The 22,611-nt window shown below is 55.5% G+C and overlaps 6 protein-coding genes across 6 annotated transcripts; 4 read left to right on the forward strand and 2 right to left on the reverse strand.

Moving 5' to 3' along the window:
* Positions 1 to 6,498: 6,498 nt before the first annotated feature.
* Positions 6,499 to 8,030, forward strand: BBK36DRAFT_1170861 (hypothetical protein; the record flags this gene model as incomplete). The annotated part of the gene is made up of 3 exons (XM_024895500.1): positions 6,499 to 6,780; positions 6,907 to 7,044; positions 7,320 to 8,030. 3 exons carry the CDS (start codon positions 6,499 to 6,501, stop codon positions 8,028 to 8,030), a joined length of 1,131 nt encoding a protein of 376 aa, XP_024747608.1.
* Positions 8,031 to 8,988: 958 nt separating this feature from the next.
* BBK36DRAFT_1161343 (hypothetical protein) lies at positions 8,989 to 9,393 on the reverse strand (the record flags this gene model as incomplete). The annotated part of the gene is made up of 2 exons (XM_024894363.1): positions 8,989 to 9,207; positions 9,289 to 9,393. 2 exons carry the CDS (start codon positions 9,391 to 9,393, stop codon positions 8,989 to 8,991), a joined length of 324 nt encoding a protein of 107 aa, XP_024747609.1.
* Positions 9,394 to 12,649: 3,256 nt separating this feature from the next.
* On the forward strand, positions 12,650 to 17,708 carry BBK36DRAFT_1178905 (AAA-domain-containing protein; the record flags this gene model as incomplete). Its single annotated transcript, XM_024896152.1, has 3 exons — positions 12,650 to 15,559; positions 15,633 to 15,908; positions 15,976 to 17,708. The coding sequence occupies 3 exons, from the start codon at positions 12,650 to 12,652 to the stop codon at positions 17,680 to 17,682; spliced, it is 4,893 nt and encodes a 1,630-aa protein (XP_024747610.1). The 3' UTR covers positions 17,683 to 17,708.
* A 594-nt stretch (positions 17,709 to 18,302) lies between these two features.
* On the reverse strand, positions 18,303 to 19,559 carry BBK36DRAFT_1178907 (NAD(P)-binding protein; the record flags this gene model as incomplete). Its single annotated transcript, XM_024896153.1, has 4 exons — positions 18,303 to 18,604; positions 18,737 to 19,055; positions 19,165 to 19,355; positions 19,466 to 19,559. The coding sequence occupies 4 exons, from the start codon at positions 19,557 to 19,559 to the stop codon at positions 18,303 to 18,305; spliced, it is 906 nt and encodes a 301-aa protein (XP_024747611.1).
* A 718-nt stretch (positions 19,560 to 20,277) lies between these two features.
* BBK36DRAFT_1136050 (thioredoxin-like protein) lies at positions 20,278 to 21,314 on the forward strand (the record flags this gene model as incomplete). Its single annotated transcript, XM_024892848.1, has 4 exons — positions 20,278 to 20,312; positions 20,456 to 20,534; positions 20,623 to 21,165; positions 21,236 to 21,314. Coding segments are annotated over 4 exons (730 nt in total), but the record flags the coding sequence as incomplete, so codon positions are not given.
* Positions 21,315 to 21,636: 322 nt separating this feature from the next.
* BBK36DRAFT_1164506 (hypothetical protein) lies at positions 21,637 to 22,449 on the forward strand (the record flags this gene model as incomplete). Its single annotated transcript, XM_024894651.1, has 2 exons — positions 21,637 to 21,780; positions 21,931 to 22,449. 2 exons carry the CDS (start codon positions 21,637 to 21,639, stop codon positions 22,447 to 22,449), a joined length of 663 nt encoding a protein of 220 aa, XP_024747613.1.
* Positions 22,450 to 22,611: the final 162 nt, after the last annotated feature.

A 22,611-nucleotide genomic window follows, 5' to 3' on the forward strand; every position in this document is an offset into this window, starting at 1 on the left:
GTGTCGACTCCGGCCCTGTTCTTGCGGCATGCAAGGTATAGGTACTCTGCAGAGGCGCGAGGGACGCACGCAGGCTGCTGGGAATGGCCTCCACTGTCTTCAATGTCCTCTACGGTCCCCATACTTGTACCTTGCCCGTACCAGGCAACCTGTTCTCGTACCGACAGCCAGTGGAGAGCTGGGGAGAAGAGACTGGAGAGAGAGGGAGAGAGAAAGCCGGAGCGGCGCCAATTGAGCCTGCAAGAGCGAGACCAGCGACAAGCGGCGAGAGGGGAGAGGCAGGGAGAGGCAGCAAATGGATTATTACATCAACGGATTGGATGGTAATAGGTAATATCTGGCATTAACTTTGCTGTTTGATTCTCATTACAAACTGGAGGGAGCGTTCAAAAGGTAGGTACAGCTACAACTACAGCATCAGCTCCTGGAACGGGCGGATCTCTCGTAAGAGATGCTCCGTCGTCCACGTCAAAATCCCGGGTCTCAACCTGAAAGGCCACCAGAACAGCTTCATGCAGAAAGTCGCCATCAAATCCATCTGCTGCTGCATGCTGTTTAGCATTACGAAGCGCAGGCGCACGTACCGGTACTTGCGGCGGCCGGGGCGGGCGCAACGACGGGGTTGCACTGGTTCCTGCACCAGGAACCAAACAAGACCTGTGCAGCAGCGCTGGGCACGCCGCTTCGTCAGACTCGGGGGATACGAAGCACTAAATCGGCGCCTCCCCCCTTCGCCGGCGACCCTTCGACCTAGCTCTGAAACCAGAGAAGGCTAAAAGGAGAGCGTGTTGCGGCCGGCTGCCAATGGGCTGTTTTGCAGTGTGCGGTGCGCGTTTCTGCGGGTGTCTGTAATTTTCCCCATGGATTGGATGGATGGAGGATGGATGGATGGATGGGCGGATGGATGTTTGACGGGGGACTCGTCACAGGTGCAGGTACTGGTACCGGTACTGGTACGCCAGAGCTCGAAATATCAACCGTCATTTCATGAAATGGACCTGTTGGACGTAATGTCCATACTCAATTGCACATGCCTTATTCGTACATACGATACACGAGGCAATGTCGCTCGTGGTAGGTATGCTCCCAGACATACAGACGTGTCAAGCTTGGGATTGCCTGCATTGCCGATTGATGATTTCAGCACCCAATGCCGCCGCGACTCCGTTCGAGTAGGATCCCGCCAGCTTCATTTTGCGATTGACTGATACCCGGTAGCCTGTCTGGGCACCCGTGATCGCTCGCTCGCGTTTGATGCCACATTTTCTTGATGCAATTTGCCTGCACATTGCGCTGCAGTCAGTCTTCCTCGGTACATGTACCGGGTACTGAGTTGCAGCCGCACGGATCGAGCAATTTGAGCGTCGGAGACAGCGTCCTGTGTGTACCGTAAGGTACATGTAATCACGTCGCCCGCAGCGGTCCCCTGCCCCCTCGTCCAATCTCTCCGTCAGCGTTGTGCGAGCACTATTTGCATCGAAATGAAGCACTTGCGAGCTCGAATAGAGTCGCCGAAGAGAGATCGCGGTGAGACTGAGAAGAGCCTGGAAGAAGAGAGAACGCCGTGTGTCTCCTCGTGATGGCATCCCATGCCCTGCCCGCAGTCGTTCATCCATCCTACCCCCTGAAAAAGAAGCATCATCGCGATCGAGGAACTTGTACTCGTACCTCTAGGTACTCACATGCCTTGCTGGGCTAGAGCGTGGTCGCGTCGATGCACAACGAACAAGCACCAGCTCGACGCGACTGATTGGGCCGCTCGCCGACTTGCTACCGCATATCCACAGCTGCTAAGGTGCGATAGCCAGGGGCCACCGACCAGGGCCGCAGGAGACGGACTGCAATGGAAGTGGACGACGTGCAGCCCAGCTCGTACGAGTGCCTGTACGAAGTCCAGGTACCTCTACTCGACGGTGGCGCGCCTCCGGGCTCGTACCTGTACCTGTGCGTTCATGCCGCATCCTCGTTCGTCTCCTCCGGCCGGATGCAGGACCGCCGTCAAGCGTGGAGGGGGGGGAAGAAGGCGTCTCTGTTCTTCCATCTTGCTTTCGACGCTGCTTCCGCCGGACACTTCGTCTGTTTCGGTCTTTCTCTGATTACTTTTGCATCTCGCCCCAAAAGCCACCAAATCTGCATCCGCATCTGCCTTGGTGGAATGGATATTCCACCCCCCACGGCGAGATCGACATCTACCTAGCAAACGCCAGATCCCCCAACAGTCCGCGCAACAGCATCCAGACGGCCAGGTTGAAGTACGGGCGGAGGTACAGTGACCACGGCCTGGCCACACGCTGCCCTCGGTACCGGTACAGTACAAGCTCATCGTACCCTCATGTCCTCTGGCCGGCATCTCCAGACGAGCCGGCCCCAATACGACAACTGCTGCATCGTGCCATCATGACCGTTGGCAACCCATGCAGCAGATTTCTGGCAAAGGCCCTTGGGCGCTCTTCAATTGGGTGGCCAGAGTCGCAGTGGCACCATCGATCCGGGCCCAAAAGTGACCTGCCTCTTCGTAATGGCCGGCCTACGGCTTGAGCGGTGCTGCCGTGCTGAGGCGAGGCGGCAACAGCTTCTGCCTGCCTTGCGCGCATGAGGTGTACATTGGATGCCATGTATGCAGAGTCCGGAGCACAACCAACGGCTACAAGCCCTGGAAACGTCGATATCTGATGAACAAGCGCTATTTGCCTGGGGGGTTTCCTCCGCAATCCCGCTTACGATTGCTATGTAACTGGCTAAGTACTTACCTTACTTGGACCCCGATTAGATGACTCTGGCTGATAGTCGTGCCAGACGTGACAGGAGCCCTGCGACTACCCCAAGCCTGTGCCCGTGAGATGAAGCCAAATCTCCACGAACAAGCACGGTGATCGACAAGCTCTAATCCCGGCTTCCCTATCGCTTCTCCATGTTTCTACTCTCGCGCCCATGGATCGTGGATGCTACGGCGAGTAGTGCTCGTACGAAAGTACGGCCAGAGCCACAGGTTGTCGTGGGTCGTTGACCCATGGAGACACCACCAAGCAGCCCACACGCCTTCTGGCGCTATTCATGCAGTAGCCCCAGGTGAGGCAATATACCCGGCGAAATGCGTCTGGTCTCTCGCTGTCTGGTAGGCAAATACTACACCACAGGTGTGCAAGCCGTTAGTTGTATGCATGAAATGCTCAAAGAGAGCGCAACGACGCGCCAGAGATCGGATCACAGAGGTGTGTCTCCTCCAACGCCAATGCAGTAATCCGCGGGGATGGTGAAGATTTTCACACGAGATTTGAAGGGTTGTCTCCTGGATAAGGTAAGATAAGTCCAATTTCTACGCGCTTATTGGGTGTCGAGGCAGAGCGACTGGAACTACCTGCTCCTAATAATGTGCACATCTGCCTCGGAGATTGCGAGTCATAAATGGCGAGGATATGTTCAAATTGCGCGAGTCCTCCTCATTTTACCGCGGCCAGGAGAAAATACAGTAGTCTATCGCTTGCGCCGATGAGAATGAACAAAGTTACTTTGGGTTGGTAGAGGAGGAAAATGGCAATGGTCAGCGCCGCGCGCAAAGGGTCCGTTCCTCGTAAGCTTGTTCTTCTCTCCCCTCTTTGTCTCGGAATTCGCGAGGGCCAGACATCGCGATGATAGTACAAGTAGAATCCTCCTGCGGGCAAAAGCACTGCCAGCCACGACAGTGACGTAACGACAGAACGAGGAACCCACATCGAAAGCTTAACGCAGTGCGCTATGGAGGAGCAGCAGCACTCCCATGCGACAATTGTCGTATTCGCAGAGAGGGGGGAAATGTGGTTGTCTCCAGAAGATTCTGGCCTGTACCTTGGCACCTACCTTACTGCTGTGAGATACATGCAGGAGGAGACGGAGTTGAGAGACGGAAGGGTTCGTGTGATGCTGCTGCTCCTCCAAAAGAGAATGTTGAAGAATCGAGACCCTCCACTGAGCACAGGACTGGAGGGTCCATGTCGGTTATTTTTAGGCCGTTCCCGGTGGCTCGGGAGCTCTTTGCAAGGACGAGGCAAAAGTGGCGCAAGGGAAATCGCTGTCTTGATCGAAAACAAAGCAAAGAGAGGCCCCCTCTGACCAATTACTACGACGGTTGTTGCGGAGCCGCTTCCGGCGAGATGCGGGCTGGTCGTGGGAGTGTCTGGTGTGTTACACGGAACGCCTCGCCCGCCTTCATGTTTTGTTGATACATATTATGCCAGGTTATTATACATGTAGTAATCGACGCACCTCGGTACCTCTACGAATCACACCCAACTGTCAACACGGACAACCAGGCTGCATACATGTAGGTATGTACGAATAGGATATGTATCGCGGACGACGCAGCCAACAGATGCTCTACATGATGCGGCCAGGGTCACAGAGACAGCCGGCCTGCGCGTACATATCCCCGGGGGGGTGGAGAGTACGAGTACGGTATCAGCAGGTGCTTCCTGTGGGAGAGGCTCCGAAGACGCCTTCATTACCTACATACTTACTCTTGGAGGTCTCATGCTCTTTAGCCAAAGTGGGTGCAGCTCAAGCGAAGGCAGGGGAGGAGCAAAACCACCGCCTCGCATTAATCCTACGAAGTAAAAGAGACTTGACTAACAGACGACGTGCACCCCGACAGAGGCGTTGTTTATCATCGTTGAAGAAAACGACAGCCGCCAGGGCATGACTCGATGTAACACCGAATGAACATGCGCCATATGTAAGTGATATATGACCAGCATCCAACACGGCCACGGCTATCCGTACATCTCCCTCCGTACCGACAAAGCAAGTTCCTTTCGCACACACCCGTCTTGAAGTCTGTTTCGACTCGAACGCGGGCCGCTGGTTGTTTGGCGCCACGCAGATCCCAAGGCCAACTTGCACATACTGTACAGTTACGTACATCAAATGTAAAGTTCAGGTCTAGAACCGCTGTCGATGTTGACCTGGTGGACTTGGCCCGACTTTGCCATGAGAGAGACAGAGAGGGAGAGAGAAGGCGTATGATGATTGCAACCGGTTAAGCGTGGCCCTGGCCCTGGCAACCGTCTGTTCGCGGCGAGGGCCCAATCTATTCGACACGGAACTAATGGAGAGGAGAAATCTTGCCAAGATCTGGCATAGATGGGTTAAAATGCTTTGCAGCAGTGATTGGCGGTTGCTTGGCTTAATACACGCATTTAGGGTGCATGAGATCAGCCGTGAGGCTATCACGATTGTTGGGTGTAGTATCTGTACATGTACTTTGCACATCAAAGCAAGTTTTAGATGAAGGCTGGAGTAGTATTTTGGCTTCTCAGACAGAGGAAAAACGGTGATGGCGTCTGTCAAAAGTTCACTCCATTGTCACCCTCCCTCACTTACTAGGTACTTGATCTCGCTACTTAAGCCAATGTCCTCTTCTAGTTGGTTCACGAAGAGAAGCGCCAACTCGATGAATCTCAACATCCATTTACCTGGATAAAAGAAGATCGGCTAATCCAGACTCCAAATCCCCTTGAGTAACCCAAACAGTACTAGCAGTCGAGAGGATCAACCTCACGCAACTCACTCAATGGCATTCTCGCACTAACGAAAGCCGCTGGCTGCTATTGAACAAACGGTGCCAAGTTCAGCTAGGATCCTTCGCGTCCAATATCAATGTTGCCAGGCAAACGTGCATCTTGTACCATTCGATATTGACCTTGAACATCTTCGTACCGAGTGGCATAATTCCTTTCTGTGAGACACCAGAGAAACATGTATGTCTACCCTGCACTTATACAACCACCTTCGACGTCTTTCTAACCACGAGATAACATTGCAGAGCGCCACGATTTCGACTTCGCGCATTTACCTCGCGATAGCATCAAAGCACATGGTGCTCCAGGCAGCGTAGCGCCTTTTGTCTCGCGCCCCCTCCCCCGTCCTGCCCTGCCTTGCCCTGCTTTCCCCGATGGCGCCTTTGCCTTGCCTTGCCAAGAAGCCGCCCCAAAAACGCCTGGATTTCTCCAAGTTCGTTCTCGATAGCTTCGAAGCGCGTGCGACAGGCCGGAAACGGGGGGCAGGGTGACGCGCGGATAGCCCGTCACCATGGTCGGAGTTCCGCGAAGCAGCGGCTGTCAGCTGTGCAGGCAGAGGAGAGTCAAGTGTGACGAGGCCAGGCCAGAGTGCGGCAACTGTCGCAAGTACGGCGTCCGGTGCCCCGGCTACGAGCGAGCCATCAAGTTCGTGTCTGGCAAGCACGCGGTCCGGAGTAAGGGCTCTCGAGGAGCGTCGAGGGCCGGCCGCCAGGGCAGTGCTGGTGCTGGTGCTGGTGGTGGTAGTGCGGCATCGGAGACGCTGTCATCTACAGCTTCGACTTGGCCTGCTGGCAGCACCACTACGCCTGATGATGGCAGAAGCAGAAGCAGAAGCAGCAGCAGCAGCAGCAGCACAATCGCGAGTCGCACTACTGCCGCTGTGGCCATGCCCCTGGTGGCCTCGCCTCAGCCCAGCCGGGCGCTCTTCGTTGGCACTCTGATGGACATGGCCCAGGCCAATCTAGCTTCCAAGGACGTGACTACGTTCCTGAGCTTCTTCAGCCAGCTCAGGTTTGAGGCGCTGGGCACGTCCGCCGCTCTGGATGGCGCCATCTGCTCGCTCTCTCTGCATCTCATGGGCAAAGAGCTGGGCGACGACAGCCTCGTGGCCCGAAGCAGAACTGTGTATGGGTGGTCTCTCGCAGCTCTTCAGACGGCATTGAGACACCCCGTCAAGTGGAAGGCGTCCGAGACCTTTTGCTCTGCTGTCCTGCTATGCTTCTTTGAGGTAAGCTCAGAATGAACGCAATGAAAAAGAAAACATGGCAGAAAGCAAACCATGCTCTTTCTCTTTCATCACTCTTGGAAACAGAACTTGACCGAGCCTTGCTGACCTTTGTCGGCGGGGAATTAGCTGTTTGCGGGTACGACTTCGCCGGACACCTGGTTGCATCACGCTCAAGGAATCGCCACTCTGATGGCGCAACGTGGTCCTGCAGCTCATGCGCAGGGCAACGATGCAGCCATACTGTTTTCCTTCCGAGGCATCTTGGTAGGCCACACTCCTGTTACCCACTCCCCCCGTTGCTGTTCTGACTGCTATTGGTGATTGTGACTGTCTTGTTCCCCCCTTCCCTCCCCTCCTTTTCTCCCGGGACGTGAGAGCTGTCTGTTCCTGCGTCTTCCGAGGGAGAGCGTTGAACAATAGACAGGATTCTCAAGGAGAAAGACAATGTGCTCATTTACTCCGACACCCTGCCCAGATACATACGCCCAAGTACCTGTAGCTGACACACCCTCTTCTTCTCTATCTTCTCCATGGCTTAGATTATGAGCTCGCTGTTCTTCCCAACTAGCGACAAATGCTTCCTAGCCCTGCCAGAATGGAGGGGAATGCTCACTTTCCCGTCGCGGTCAATCTACACTCCCGCAGCGCCAGACTTGACAAGGCCGGTGGTCAATTCATTTCTGCTATGCCTGGCAGACATGCCCGAGGTCATGTGGTATGGCTATCCCATCCGCGAGGCTCTCGTAGCCGGCAGACAGGTGAAGCCTAAGCGTATACAGCACCTGGCCGAACTGACGGCCGCAAACCACGAGCGCTTCACCGCGTGGTATTACGAGGACTTTCAGAAGCTCGGCGTCACGCCCAAGGAGGTTCCCTCCGAGGACCCCGACTCACCCTATCCGATCGTGTTGGAACACCCCGTCGGATGGCTTGGGACGATGCTCATGGGCTACTGGGCCAGCATGCTTATTCTGCAGGAGCTCTTGATTCGGTGCCAGTGGCCGGCGGTGGACTTTCGGGACTCCCAAGGGGAGCTTGTGCAGAACATTCTCCGGTCCGTCGAGACGATGGGGAGAGGCATCATGGGGCCCTTTCGGCTGGGCTACTCGATTCGCATCGTGTATGAGTTTGCCAATGCGGAGACGCAGCGATGGATCATTACCATGCTGGACAAGTTCTCCAAGAGATATGCGGCGACGGATAAGGGGAGCTATCCGAGTCCGCGCGTGGACGCGCAAGGGTACTCGTGAGAGCTTTTCTTTCCTTCGAGACGGTGAGGACTACACATGCCGGAGTCGACCGATTGGGGAGAGAAAAAGGGTGGAGGGGGAGGAGGAGAGGATCTAGAGTGTTTTGAGTATCAATTTTCTTTTCTTCGCATGTGTCAGGATGCAGGTACATGTGAAGGGGCAGCAGACTTGTGCTTTAACGATGGTGTGAAAGAATGACCCGAATGGGAGGCATGACTTTCGACTTACATGTAGCATGCGGTGGGCATACGAACAACAACAACAACGACAACAACAAACCTCTCGTATAAGAGGTTTATCTGGCATGCAAGCCATGCCTCCCCCCGTTTATTATGAGTCTTAGTCATCTCAAGACAGATGCCACCACCCTCTTTTGCGTTCTGTCTGATCATGGTGTGCACGGATCTGGTGATCGGGTTGAGATGGCTTCGCTTGATTGGCGATGGAAGGTCGTAGGCCGTAAGCAGCCACGTCGATTGATCCCGTGTGGCCCTTCGTAAAAGAGAGTGCAAGGAAAAAGGAGGTGGCATTCGTGGGAGGCTGGATTAGGATATAAATAGCAAGCCACATGAGACGTGTCTTTTTTTTTTGTTTGAATATTAGAATTCTTATTTCATTGTCTATTTCTGTTTATCTCAAGTTTCTCTCCTGCTTCCAAAATAATTATTGGTTAAGGTGGTGAGGTTATCATTAAGAACCAATATCATCCCGAGTCGTATAACATGTAATAAATCGTACTAGATGTTTTTGCACCGATCCAGCCAGCACTGTAAGTCGTGTGAATTGCGTGACGCGTGATGTGAAGGAAAAGAATAAAAAGAATAAAAAACAACAACGGGAAGATGGGTGATGAAAAAGATCCAGAGCTTGTTCTGAGGGAGTTTCCCCTGGTGTTTTCTTGCGACAAGCAATCTGTTTTCTTCCAAATTCCGGATGTTGTGTGAATGGATTGGGGAATTCAGTTGCTCGAAACCCGCCTCTGCTTCTTCTTCCACAAAAAGGTGCGTGCGAGGCCGGACAGGGAGGGACCCCCGAAGAGCAGCTGGTCGGTGTGGCGGCCGCAGGTGGTGTGGACGTTGACGGTGGGCGAGGACTTGATGAAGCCGAAGGAGGTCCTGCGCTGGGGGGAGGAGATGGACTGGGGGCTTGTGGCGGCGGTGGAGCTTGTCCCGACTCTCTGTTTGATTGCGTTTTGTTAGATATATATATACATGTAATATATAAGTGTAGTTGGTGGGGAGATTTTCTGCATGCATACCTTTGATGGGGAGAAGAGTGGTGAGTCGAGCGAGTCGCGGGACATGCCCTGGAAAGCGTCGAGCTCCAGCGGGGGAGGGCGAGCGGCGCGGGATGAGCGGAACATGGCGTAGGTAGGTATTAAAATGTTTTTGTTTTCGTTACAAAAGACGTTTGATTCTAGGTGGTATTTCTAATGTTTTCCAGACGAGGGCTCTCTTGCTCGGTCCGCCGTGAACGAAGAAAGGCTTGCTTTGCTTCTTTGGTGTGTGTGTGTGAGGAAACGATAGGACTGACCCGTGCCGTCAAGGCAGCTGAGGCTCTTGCACGCCGGGTGCGAAATAAAAGAAGGGGGGAAAAGGTTAACGGGTTCGAGAGGTGCAGATCATAGAAACGCAGGATGAACTACGAGGAAGAAGAAAGAGAAGAGAGGGAAGGGGGGGGAGAAGAGGAAGATAGGGCTGGGCTGGATACTAAATAGCCAGGAGGATGCTCTTTGTTAGGAATTTTACGACGAGTTACATGCACGGCTACGGGTGACTGATGACTGACTGGGCACAAAGCTAGGGAGAAATGTGCATGCTATTCATTTTTTATTTTATTTTTTATTCTGAATAAATCTGTGATGGGCATAACGTAAACTTGCAAAGGAAAAAGTAAACAAGAAACTGGGACTGATCTGGACCTTTGGACTGACTTGCTGTGTGGCGGCTGACCGAATCCGTGTCAGGCCGCAGATGCAGATGCAGCACGGCCAAGAAACGCAGCGGTGCGACCACCAGCCGGCCGGCATTCCAGTCATCAGGAGCCAGCGTGTCGGTAAAACATCAAATGAGAGCGGAAACCATCGAAGGGGGGTCCGCGTGGAACCAAGTCTGGGGGCATCCATCACATGATGGGAGAGGCAGCGATAAGGCCGCCAGGGAAGCAGAGGGAAATGGGTGCGAGGGGTGGAAGGCCGAGAGATCGGTGACGGGGGGACGAGGACAAAGGAGAGAAAGAGACTGAAGAAAAGCTGGGGACGGAGAGAGAGAGTGAGAGGCGACAAAGACAGACAAGCAAGGAAATGGGAGCGGGCTGGCGTCGTCATGGCGGGGATCCTCTGTGGCATCTTGGCTTCAAAAACCTGATGGTTTGGAGTGAGGGCGTTTCTGTCTGTCTCTGGTGACGATCACATTGACGAGCTACTAGTACTAGTAGTAGTAAGGTCGATAGACAAAGAGGAGTGAGCATTGGCCAGACAAGACCCTTTGCCGATATGGTCAGCTCGAGACAAGACGAGACAGGACATGGCAGCTTGTACGACGTCGAGACCGGGTGCTGCAAAGTCTGTAGTATACCAACAAGGGACAGAGGCCGACCACGGCACATTCCGACAGCCTGCAGGCAGCTGGCACCACTGACCCCGTATTGCCTTATGGAGCAGTAACTTTCGTGGCTCGTCGTCTTCATCGTATTGCCCAGCAAGGAAGCATCAAGCGCTCCTCCATCCCCATCAGGGGCCCGCATCGCATCGCGGAACGGCTGTGGGCTGGCCACTCCAGGCATCGGTAACCAGCTCCAGCCAACATTGAAATCCCTTGTCGTACCGCCTACTGCTTAGTCCCAACGGCCAAGTCAGCTCGGGGGCCAAAACAAGGGACAGACACCGAGCGATGGAATGGCCCTAGCTGGGCTGCCCCCTTTTTTGCTGCCGCTCTGGTCGTAGCACCGGCCGTATTATTGCGTGAGCTGAGCCGTCAAAGAGGAACACCCGAACCAATGGCCTCGCGGCACGGCAAACGCACATCTCGTCGGCTTCATTCTTGGCCGTCTGGTATTAGTGGTCGCGCCGCTGGGCTCTTTGAACCAACATGAGTCACGCCTTTGCGAGAGGAAAGAGAGACATTTTGACTACCTCGTCAGAACATGCAGAGACACAACTGGCGAATGACGGCGCAATGGTCCGTTTGCTGAAGCTGCTTGGTCGATGCAGGACGCAGACAAGAGGCTAAAGCGATGCAAATCTAGGACTGACGTGGGCTGCAGGTTGCTGACATGCGCCCAAAAGCTTGGCTTCGAGTCCTATGGTGGTTGGACGGTACTACTACTACTACCACTGGTTGACCAGGAAGACGATCCCTTCATTGTTTCTCTCTCGATGATAACATGGAAGTCCTACCCTGGAGCAGACGGTGCAATCCAAGTTCAAGCCTCAGGCACCAAGGCACCAACTCTGCGTTCCACGATGCGGCGCCTGGCCACCTGACTGTCCCTTTCTTAGGCGTGGGGTTCAGAGCTGGCCCGGAGTAGTGGCACTGGCAGCACTTCTTCATCAGCCCTACGGCAAGCCCAGAAACTGCTTGAGCCGCATCAGGGGGGATCGGTGCCGAGGACAGATCTGAGGAATCCGGGGAAGCTGGCAAATTAATTCGATGTCCATCGTGGCGGGCCGGGACGCAGTTGGCGATGGTGCATTGCGACTCGAGGGATTGGCAGCGTGGCTGTATGTTAGCAGAGCGTCCAGAAGCTGCATTCGTTGCATCGAGGCGGTCCCGTCCCATCAATTGTGCTCTTGTCCATTCACCGTCGATGCCGCAGCCTCAATTGCGTGTATGTGCCCTCGCCGCGGCTTTCAGGTCTTTGCCTGAAGCCCTGGTTGCACATCGTCATTCATGGGCCGCTTTTTGTGGCCGTGAATAGCGGGCCCTGCAATTGGGGGGGAAAGCAAGCAAGCAGGCAAGGCAAGGCTCAGAATTGGCTGACAAAGAGGCAGAGCAGAGCGGAAAAAAGCTGGAGCTCGGGCCACTCACTGTGCCTGTGTGGCTGCACGTGAGTGAGGAAACCTCCGTTTTTTTTTTTGGTGGCCTCAGCGCTAATAGCGCTGGACGCCTTTAGCTTCTCGCGACGCGCGAAGACTCGTTAACCTGCCTGGTCTGGTTCGATATGCGACCACTTTGCTGCGTTTCTTTCCCGTGCCCGCCAGGAAGCCCGACGCTGCGCGATCTCGACGCAAAGCCGCTGAGACGCTGATACCCTGACCATCACCGAGAGCGCAGCTTCGCCCCCGGCCAGCTGACGGCGCCGACCCTGTGCGGGATCCAGTGTGTCATTGCGCGGTTCCATGCACGCCGTATACTTCTCCCGTGCGGCGTCTTCCAGCTTCTAGGTCAGTTCAGGATCAGCACGCAACCGCCGGAGACGTGAACGGCGGGAGCTCAGTATCAAGTCAGTTACTGACTCACGCCTGACAGCTCTGGGGCTGCATTTCGTGACAGCGTCGTCCCCCCGCATACGCAATCTGTCGCATCGTTCATCCCCCCGTCGGTCCAGCATCTTCACGTCCCTTGATCACCACATCACACCGCACCACACCACACCAACACGCCGCAAAGTTCGACAAAATGGTCAGCAACAAAAGGAAGAGGCACGAGGAGGTGTTCGACCCCAATGTGTCGGATCCCGAGGACGAAAACTTCGACCCGCGGGAGGCAAGACCTACTCGAGGTTCCAAGAAGACTCGCCAGTCGAAAGGCGCCAAGGGCGGCTCGAAAAGAACCAATAGATATCGCGGCTCTGACATTGATGACGATGACGACGAACTGTCTGATGAAGAATCTTTTGCCGAGGCCACCGAAGAATCTGATGACGAGGCGCCCCTGACTGCGGCCGGACGGCCTGCTAGAAAGGCGGCAACCAAGCCGCAAATCTACAAGGAGAGCAGCGAGGACGACGACGAAGATGACCTTGATGAAGAACAGGTCGACTGGAAAGCAAAAGAAGAAGAGCAAGAGAAGCCCGATGAAATAGCCGACGTTCCTCCAAAGCCCACTAGGCGGGATGCGACAAAGGTGGTCAAGCTCAAGGTCTCCAAGACGGCGTTGGCGCAGACACGCAGTACCCGGTCGCGTACTGAAGATGCCCCAGTGTTTGTCGAGCTGTCCGCTTCTGGTCGACACGCCGTCGCACCCCGGGGAGAGTCGCGAAGCAAAAGCCCCGAGGCACTTGCTCGCAGCGGCAGGCCGTCCCGCGCCGCCAAGGGGCTCAAGAAAGCACCCGAACCAATCCAGGAGGCCGCCCACGAGGGCAGTAATCGAGATGCCGACGAGCCCGATGAGCTCTCGCAAGATACGCCAACCAACGAGATCACTGAAGTACTCGACTCTGATATGCCGGATGCTGCCAAGGACGCCGACGAAGAGGAAGCAGGGGAAGAGGCACCGGCTGAGAATCCTGTCGCCGCAGAACAGGACGATGATGACGAGGACGACGATGTCGAACCCACGGCGCGAAGACTCCGAAGTCGCGCCAACGCCGCTGCTTCTACGGACGATGCCGTCGAGACCACCGAAGGCGCCGAAGCCGAAGAGGCGGACGACGGTGGTAAGCGTCGGTCTCGTCGACTGAAGAGAGGCTCCAGAAAACCCGCGAATGAGCAAAGTAGCGACTTCGAGCCGGATGATGATGCCGACGACGATGCGGAAGCCTCTGACCCAGGACGCAATGGGAACAAGAATGATGCCATAGATAGCCCGACGCCTCGTGGGAGACAGACCCGATCCCGAGGCCGCTCCGGCCGCAGCTCGCGCCGTCGAAACTCCTCGGCCGACGACCTGCCCGTCGACATAGATGAGCTCGAAGAAGAAGCTCGCGAGCTGAGAAAGTCGTCGAGAAATCACCGAAAGACTCGAACAGAGTCTCCCATACAGTACCAGGAGAGCAGCCGCCGACCCAGGCCCAGGATCAACTACTACATGCCTCCATTGGGTGCCGTCAACATCGAGGAGGAAGCGGAGGACCCCGCCCCTACTCCGGCCCGCAATCGCCGGCGAGGCGGCGCCAGTGCTGGCTGGGACCGGAACCTGAACACTACATACGGTCCCTTTGGCGGCGGCGGCGCCGTCGGGTCGCTACTGGGCGGTCCATGGGGCACCGGTGCCACCGGCGGAGTCGACTCTGACAGCAGCGACGACGAGATGGTGCACAGGTCCACCGCCGCAGGAAACGTGGGCATGACGCCGACGTCTGCGGCCCCGGCCGGTGGCCTCGTCTTTGGCGGCGGCCAGGGCCATGGCGGCGTGGACGGCGTCGGTGCCACGCCCAACGTCGGCAAGATCAAGGACCGCAAGGCGCTTGCAGATGCCGACCCTCTGGGCGTGGATCTGAACGTCGACTTCAGCAAGGTTGGTGGCTTGCAGGGCCACATCGACCAGCTCAAGGAAATGGTCCAGCTTCCTCTGCTGTATCCGGAGCTCTTTACGAGATTCCATGTTACGCCACCCCGCGGTGTATTGTTCCATGGTCCCCCGGGCACCGGTAAAACGCTACTTGCTCGTGCCTTGGCCAATTCTGTTGGCTCCGGTGGCAAGAAGATTTCATTCTACATGCGCAAGGGTGCCGATGCGCTCAGCAAGTGGGTGGGCGAGGCTGAAAAGCAGCTTCGCTTGCTCTTTGAGGAAGCAAGGAAGAACCAGCCGAGCATCATCTTCTTTGATGAGATTGATGGATTGGCACCGGTCAGGTCGAGCAAGCAGGAGCAGATCCATGCCTCCATTGTCTCGACCCTGCTTGCCCTCATGGACGGCATGGACGGGCGTGGACAAGTCATTGTCATTGGCGCCACCAACCGGCCGGACAACATCGACCCTGCTCTTCGACGACCGGGGCGGTTCGACCGAGAGTTCTACTTCCCCTTGCCCGACCTCGAGGGCCGCAGGTCCATTCTCAACATCCACACGCAAGACTGGGGCCTGTCGGATGAGTTCCTGCAGTCGCTGGCGGAAAACACCAAGGGCTACGGCGGTGCTGATCTGAGGGCTCTCTGTACCGAGGCGTCCCTGAATGCTATTCAGAGAACCTATCCGCAAATCTACTCGTCCAAGGAGAAGCTGCTCGTCGATCCCGCCAAAATCTCGGTTCATGCCTCGGACTTTATGATCTCCATCAAGAAGATGATCCCTTCGTCGGAGCGTTCTGCGACGTCTGGAGCACGCCCGCTGCCCGCCTCTATCGCGCCTCTACTCCGCGACCAGTTTGAAGAGGCCAAGCAGGCGCTTGACCTGATCTTGCCGCGGAAGAAGAAGACGACTGCACTGGAAGAGGCCATGTATGAGCAGTATGAAGATAAGGATCACGGGTTTGGCCGTGAGACGCTGAACCAGGAGTTTGAGCGCTCTCGCGTCTTCCGGCCTCGGTTTCTCATCTCTGGTGCCCATGGCATGGGCCAGGGGTATCTCTCCTCTGCAATCCTTCATCACTTTGAAGGAATCCACGTACAGAATTTCGATCTCCCCAGCCTGCTCAATGATGGACGGGTAAGCCTGCTTTTGACTTTTGTTTTACACCGAGCCCTGTTGACATCTGAACTGTTGCTGACTGGATAAATAGCCTATGGAACAAGTCATTGTTGCCCTGTTCACGGAAGTGAGGCGCCACAAGCCGAGTGTCATCTTCATCCCCAACATTGATGCTTGGTACGCGGTGCTGAACAACACGCTGGCCCTTGTCACCTTTCGCACCATGTTAAAGTCCATCCCCCCGACGGACCCAGTGCTTCTGTTTGCCACCGCCGACTGCGAGAAGAAGGATCTTCCGCAAGAGTTGGTTCGCGACTTCTTCGGCTACTCTAGCAAAAACCTGATGGAGATTCAGAAACCAGAGCGGGTAAGTGAAAAAGGAGAACAAAGGCTGTGCCTGCAACAATGTGGCCGAGATCGCTAACAACCGGCAGATCAATCGCATCCAGTATTTCGGGAAAACGCTGGACTACGCCAGGCTGGCGCCTCACCAGTTTCCGGATCTCGAGAACCGCAAGAAGAGAGTGCTCGAAGAGCTGCCGGTCGCTCCTCCGCCACCCGTCAAGCCGCCTACCAAGGAAGAGGTCAAGGCGCTCAAGAAGAGAGATCACCAGCTCCTCAACGCGCTCAAGATTCAGCTGCAGCCCATCATGGACCAGATCAATCGCAGGTATAAGAAGTTCAGACAGCCAGTCATTCCGCAAAGCCAGATTGAGTACCTGTTCATGGAGGCAGACCCAAACTATGTACGGCCCGACCTGGAAGAGGGAGAGAACAGGCCGTTTGAGATTGTCAAGGACAAGTACGGCAATGACGTGCTTATGCATAAGGAGACTGGCAAGTACTACTACAACCTCGAGACCACGACCATCGAGGAGCGCCTGTCGAACGGGTTCTATGCTCGGCCCAAGGACTTTCTGTTCGACATCAAGGCCCTCGCAAGGGACGCCAAGAACATTGGCGACAAGGAGCGCACACTCAAGGCCAACGAGCTGCTCAGCAACGTCGAGGTGGATGTCGCGAGCATCGAGAGCAGCACGGCCCACATCGACTGGGAGGCGCTCTACCAGCGCCAGCAGCAGCGCGCCAAGGAAGCGGCCGAGAAGGAGCGGAAGCGCAAGGCCATGCAGTCCGTCCTGGACCGAGTCCAGTCGGACCTCGGCGGAGGCAACGACAGCGACTCGCAGGGGCCCCTTACCCTTGGGGAACCGGTGCCGGGTGCTCGCACCATGGCCCGCTTCCAGATACGCAGCCCCCTGTCGAATGGGCATGGCGAGTCCGGCCACGACGAGCATTCGCTGAGCAACGGCGTCCCCGATTTATCAAAGGAGGGCGATGTGCAGATGAGCGGAACTGACGACAGCACTCAGGTGGCGCTGAGTCAAACCCAGTCATCTCCCATGGGCCCGCCGCCCAGGTCGTCGGAGGGATCTTCCTCGAGGAACCTGGCGGCCATGGGGACGCAGGTATCTCAGCGATCTGCCGTTACTACTCTGCCTGCTGGCGTGTCACCGTCTGCTGTGATCAACGAGGCATCTACGACGAAGACGTCGGATCTGTCAACCTATCGATCGAACAACTGGAGCTCGGAACGACGGAGCTCGCAGAACACCAATGGAAATCACGAGCACGAGGAGCAGCTGCCGGACACCTTGGTAGTCGGGCAATCCCAAGCGCGACTGTCTTTGAGCGATGACAGCTGGATCCACTCCCAGGCCCCGGGACGGGCCGTTGACGACCTCAACTCATCGGGTTCGCTCCTGGACCGAAGCTCCTTCCAATCACAACCTAATCAGGGCTCGGCAGCCGTCAAGTCTCTGGTTAGCTCATCCCCTCAAGAGTCAAACGCTGAGGCTCGCTCGAAATCGACACGCGGCTCAGGTAGTTCCCAGCCGCTGGAGATTGACAAGGAGCTGGAAAAGGCTTTGATGTTGGTGACGGATCTCACTGCGGGCTGCACAATTGAGCAGCTCGAACAGGTCAACCGGGAGATGATGGATGAAATCTGGCGAGGCCGACATGAGTGGAACCGGGTCAAGGTGGTGCTCGACGTGTCGGGCGTGTTTAACCGGACGATTGAGGAGATTGTTGGTCTCCAGGGCGTGGTTCCGCTGAGCCAGCTGCAGGACAGGGACGACTAGAGGACTACGCCCAGGCAACCGACGTGATGTGTTTTCGTTCGCTTCGGGGTGAAGAGTTTGAGAGTTTGAGAGTGGGAGAAAGACATGTTTTGTTTTTATTTTGTAAGATTGATTATGGATAAAGGATTGGGTTGGCACAGCGCTTGTTTCTTCCTTTCCCCCTTCCATCTTTTCCTTTTGTGTATGACGAAGAGGAGAACCAAAAATAAAAAAAAAGCCACGAGAGAAACATCCTGAAGGTAGTGTCGCTTGAGATGGATGGCACTAATGGAAGAGGAAAAAGGAGTGGCCATATGTGAATGTGCCTGATACTTGGAGAGTCTCAAGGGAAACTTTGTGTGTTTTATTATATTTTTTTTTCCTTTTGAGATTAGGTAGATGATATACACCTTGAGTAACTAGATGTATGGAATATGCGCTCTATACGATGCGGATAGCATGCCATGAGACGAGTGTGATGTATTGTATTCTTGTTTTCCCCATTCTTCACATCGAGTCCCGCTACTCCAAATAATGCAGCTCTGTTATATCCAACGCAAAACACATGCTCAAAAGCCCAATCACGGCAAAGGAAAAAAAAAAAAAAAAACCTGTCTTATTCTCTCCCCTTCAGTGTGATTTTACAGCCTCGACTTGGCAGTACTATCCACCCTCTTCCCCTCATCGTCCTGCTCGGCGACGGTCAGATCGGGCAGCCGGGCGGGCATGATCCTGCGCGGCGCGGACCCCGGCACGACGCTGTACTTGCCAAAGTCGGTGACGCCGCACTCGTCGCGGAGGAAGTCCTCGTCGAGGAGCAGCTGGCCGTTGACCTTGGCGGGGGCGCTGCGCAGGATGGCGAGGATGGCGTCGGAGAAGATGGTGGGCTTGCGGAGGTCTGCCTGTTCGGAGGGGTTGAGCTTTGTGAATTGCTCGGTGGCGGCTGATTCGATGGCCTTGGTTTCCTCCATTAGAACAATGTATGACTATATATATGTGTGTGTGATGTGTGCGCCTGCGTAAGGGTATGTATAGGGGGAAAGGGGGAGGGGAAAAGGAAAGAGGTTAGACTCACCACCGCAGGCCATATCCTTCCTGCCCTCGCGCTCAAGGTCCATGGCCAGCCCCTTGGTCAGCACGCTCATGCCGACCTTGCCCATGGCGTAGGCGGCCTTGCCGCGGAAGAAGCGGCTGTAGATGGGCGGGCTGACGACGACGACGCGGCCGCCGAGGGGGCTCTTGCGGAGGTGCGGCAGGGCGGCCTGGACGACGGCGTAGAGGCCCTCTGGGTTGACGCGCTGCATGAGCTGGAAGCGCTTGAGGGGGGTGTCTGCTACGGAGGCCCACCAGATGGCGCCGGAGTTGTAGACGACGACGTCGAGGCGGTTGTATTTCTTTTATCAAGAGAGAGAGAGAGAGAGAGAGAGACTCAGCATCACTTTTTTTTTTCTTTCGTGTCATCGAGGGGGATGTGTGTGTGTTTGAATGTAGTAGAACACTTACAGCAATCGTCTTGGCGACGAGGGCATTCACGCTCTCCTCGGACCGGACGTCGACCTGGACGGGCGTGGCCTCGCCGCCGGCGGAAGCAATCTCGCGGGCGACGGTCGTGACGGTCGAGGCGGCGGATTTGGGGCCTGGCGTCTTGTGAGGGAGCTTGGAGGGGTCTGTGACGGACTTTGCGGCGACGACGACTGTTTCCCATTTACAACACGGATGTCGTGAGTGATGTTATTGATTGGTAAAGAGTGGGACAGGAAATGTGTTGTATAGGAGAGGCATGTTGTTGAGGGAAACGACTCACCTGCGTAGCCGTTTTTGGCGAGGTCGATGGCGACTTGGCGGCCGATGCCGCGGGAGGCGCCTACGACGAGGGCGACGGGCTTTTGGGAGGGCATTTTGTGTGGTGTTTTATGTGATGGTGGCGGTGGTGATGATGATGATGATGATGATGGAGATGGAGGCTGGTGTGAATGGTGTCTGGAGGAGAGGTGGTTGATTATATCAATCAATGCTTCCAATTGCCGCCCCCTTGGAGAATGTCTTGAGTTCACAGAGAGGAGAGACGAATGTGAACTGGAATAAAGTGACAAGGTCAACAGTTATATAAGTGCATCTATCCAATCCAAGCACATGTCATCATCAGCCACGACCTATAAATCGATGCAATAGGTTCGCAGAGTTGGAAGCTGAAGCTGCCGAGCGTTGTGGAGCCGGTGCAGCATCATTTTGGTGATTAGTGAACATTTGGCAGCTGGATTCCAGTGGATGTCGATGCCTCGGCTCGTTAGTTTCAGCGTCCAGCTATAGCGCTTGATCCCACTCTCCCCCGGCAAGGTTCTAGGCGGAGGGAGTAATAAGCCGGGGAAGTTTGGATGAATTAATGTGAGATCTGGCTGCGGACATGTAACAACAAGCTGCTGGACACACTTTGTTGATTTTCTGATATTGTCATCATCTTCCATCACGCCATCTACGCCTTTGCTAGCTGCGGGAACCCGAAGCTGAGATTCTCCTGCTACTAGTACTACCCGAATTGGATCTTGGTGAAAAGCGGAAAACCCGGGGTAACAGTGGGAATTTGAGGAGTTGAGGAAAAGGGGGAAAAAGCCAAGTCATGGGAGGCAAGATTGAGTGCTTCCTGGATCTCGGTGAGTAGCCTCTTTGCTTCAGGGATTCGGGTCTGGTGTGCCGGTTAGGGGTGGTGGCTGTTCCCTTGATTTGATGTCGTGTCTTCCATTTCTTTTGCTTTATCCATCCTACCGTCACTGACGAACATGAACATGATGGCCAGCATCCTTCTTCAGCTACGTCGCCTTTGTCGACTTGGCGCAGAACCGCGATAAGCTGGCGGCCAACGGAGTGGAAATAGAGTAAGCCGTCATCACCACCGCCTCCTACATATCATCGTATAGCCGCTATATCGGATCATCTAAGTACTCATGACGTCGACCTGTTTAGATTCCATCCCGTGCTGCTGGGCGGCATCAACCACCTCTCAGGCAACAGCCCTCCATGGACAAACAAGGTCAAGGCCAAATACCTGCAGCATGACTCCCGCCGCGCCGCCAACCGCGTCGGCCTCTCCAGCATCCGCAGCCCGCCAGACCTCATGGCCGTTTCCCACACCATCTCGCCACTGCGCGCCCTGCACTACATCAAGGCCAACCACCCGCGGGCCACCTTCCTGGCCGTCTTGGAGGCGTGCTTCATCGCCTTCTGGACGCCTCCCAACGTCAACCTCATCCCGGAGGAGAACCTGCGTGCCGTGCTGCAAGGGGCGACGGAGAAGCCCGGCAACAACAGTAGTGACGGTAACAGCGAGGAGAAGAAGAAGCTTTTCACAGAGGACGAGGTGGACAGGATTATGCAGAGCCGGGGGAGCATGAAGGAGGTGCTTCTGGCTACGACCAAGAGGGCTGTTGATCTGGGGGCCTTTGGCGCGCCGTGGTTCTGGGTGACGAATGACAAGGGCGAGCAGGAGCCGTTCTTTGGCAGCGATCGGTGAGTCTTACATGATGCATGCTTTTATAAACGAGATTAGGAACGGTCTTATGCTAACGACGGATTGTAGGTTCAATCACATTTACAAGTTTCTGGACGTTCCTTTTCAAGATATTGCTGTGCTGACCCCGTCCAAGTTGTAGCAAGGGGCGTTTAGCAGCAGTCTAGGCAGTGCAAGTTGAATCAATGACACAGCATGCAGAAATATCCTCCCTATCCTCAAGCAGATGTTGATTCTCAAACTGAGGCTTTTATACAAAAAAAAAACCATCCACTGTAGCTGTTTCCAGGTAGGTAGTAGTTTCGTCACACCCGTGTCCTGCAACCCCCATCTCTCAACCCAGTGAACCGCGATCGCTGCGCTAAAACCACCGACGTAACGCGCACTTACACATTTATGTCCCACCAACTCACTCACTCACTCACTCAACCACACACATACATACAACACAGAACACGCAGACACCAACCATGACAGCCCCCGAACTCACCCTCATCGTAGCCGCAACCCGCAGCATGGGGATAGGCTTCCAGGGGACCATGCCCTGGAAGGGCCTCAAGCGGGAGATGCAGTATTTTGCTCGCGTCACGACGCGGGTTCCCGCCTCATCGCAGGTAAAAAAAAAAAAATGAAAATTTCCATCCCTCAAACCTCACAATTCGCCCCAGACATGAACCCTACGATATCAGAATCAACTTTGCCGCGAACAATACATGTTATTCTTATGTAACAGGGAATAAAAATTGCTGATTCCTTTTCTACAGGCCCCCCAAAACGCAGTCATCATGGGCCGCAAAACATGGAATTCCATCCCCCCCAAATTCCGACCCTTGAAGAACCGCCTCAACATCGTCATCAGCCGCTCCGCCGCCGCTGCCGCGAAAGCCCCCTCCTCATCACCATCATCGCCACCATCAGCCAGCGCCGAAGAGATCCGCGTCCCCTCCGTCGAGGCGGCCCTGCAGTACGCCCACGAAGCCGCCAGCGCGGGGACCGGCGCCCGCGTCTTCGTCATGGGCGGCGCGCAGATCTACGAGGCTGCGCTGCGGCACCCGGCCGCCAGGAGGGTGCTGCTGACGAGGATCGATGCCGACTTTGAGTGCGACGTGTTTTTCCCGCTGGACCTGAGGGCGGATGGAGGAGGAGGAGGAGGGGGAGGGCCCGAGGGGTGGAGGAGGAGGTCGAGGGAGGAGCTGCAGCGGTGGACGGGGGAGGAGGTCGAGGAGGGGGGGCAGGAGGAGGCGGGCGTCAGGTATGAGTTTGAGATGTGGGAGAGGGATTGAGTTGGGATGATGAGCGTGGATATAGACGTGATTGCATCTGCGTGTTGCTGTATGTATATACGATAAATGGTCAGATGGGGGCTACCAGGAGGTGGGATGTTCGAGCCCATCATTATTGCGTCTCCCTTGTACACATACAACTGCGTTACTACATGTAATAGA

The sequence above is a fragment of the Trichoderma citrinoviride genome (genome assembly GCF_003025115.1).
Source record: "Trichoderma citrinoviride strain TUCIM 6016 unplaced genomic scaffold BBK36scaffold_11, whole genome shotgun sequence".
Taxonomy (NCBI): Eukaryota; Fungi; Ascomycota; class Sordariomycetes; order Hypocreales; family Hypocreaceae; genus Trichoderma; species Trichoderma citrinoviride.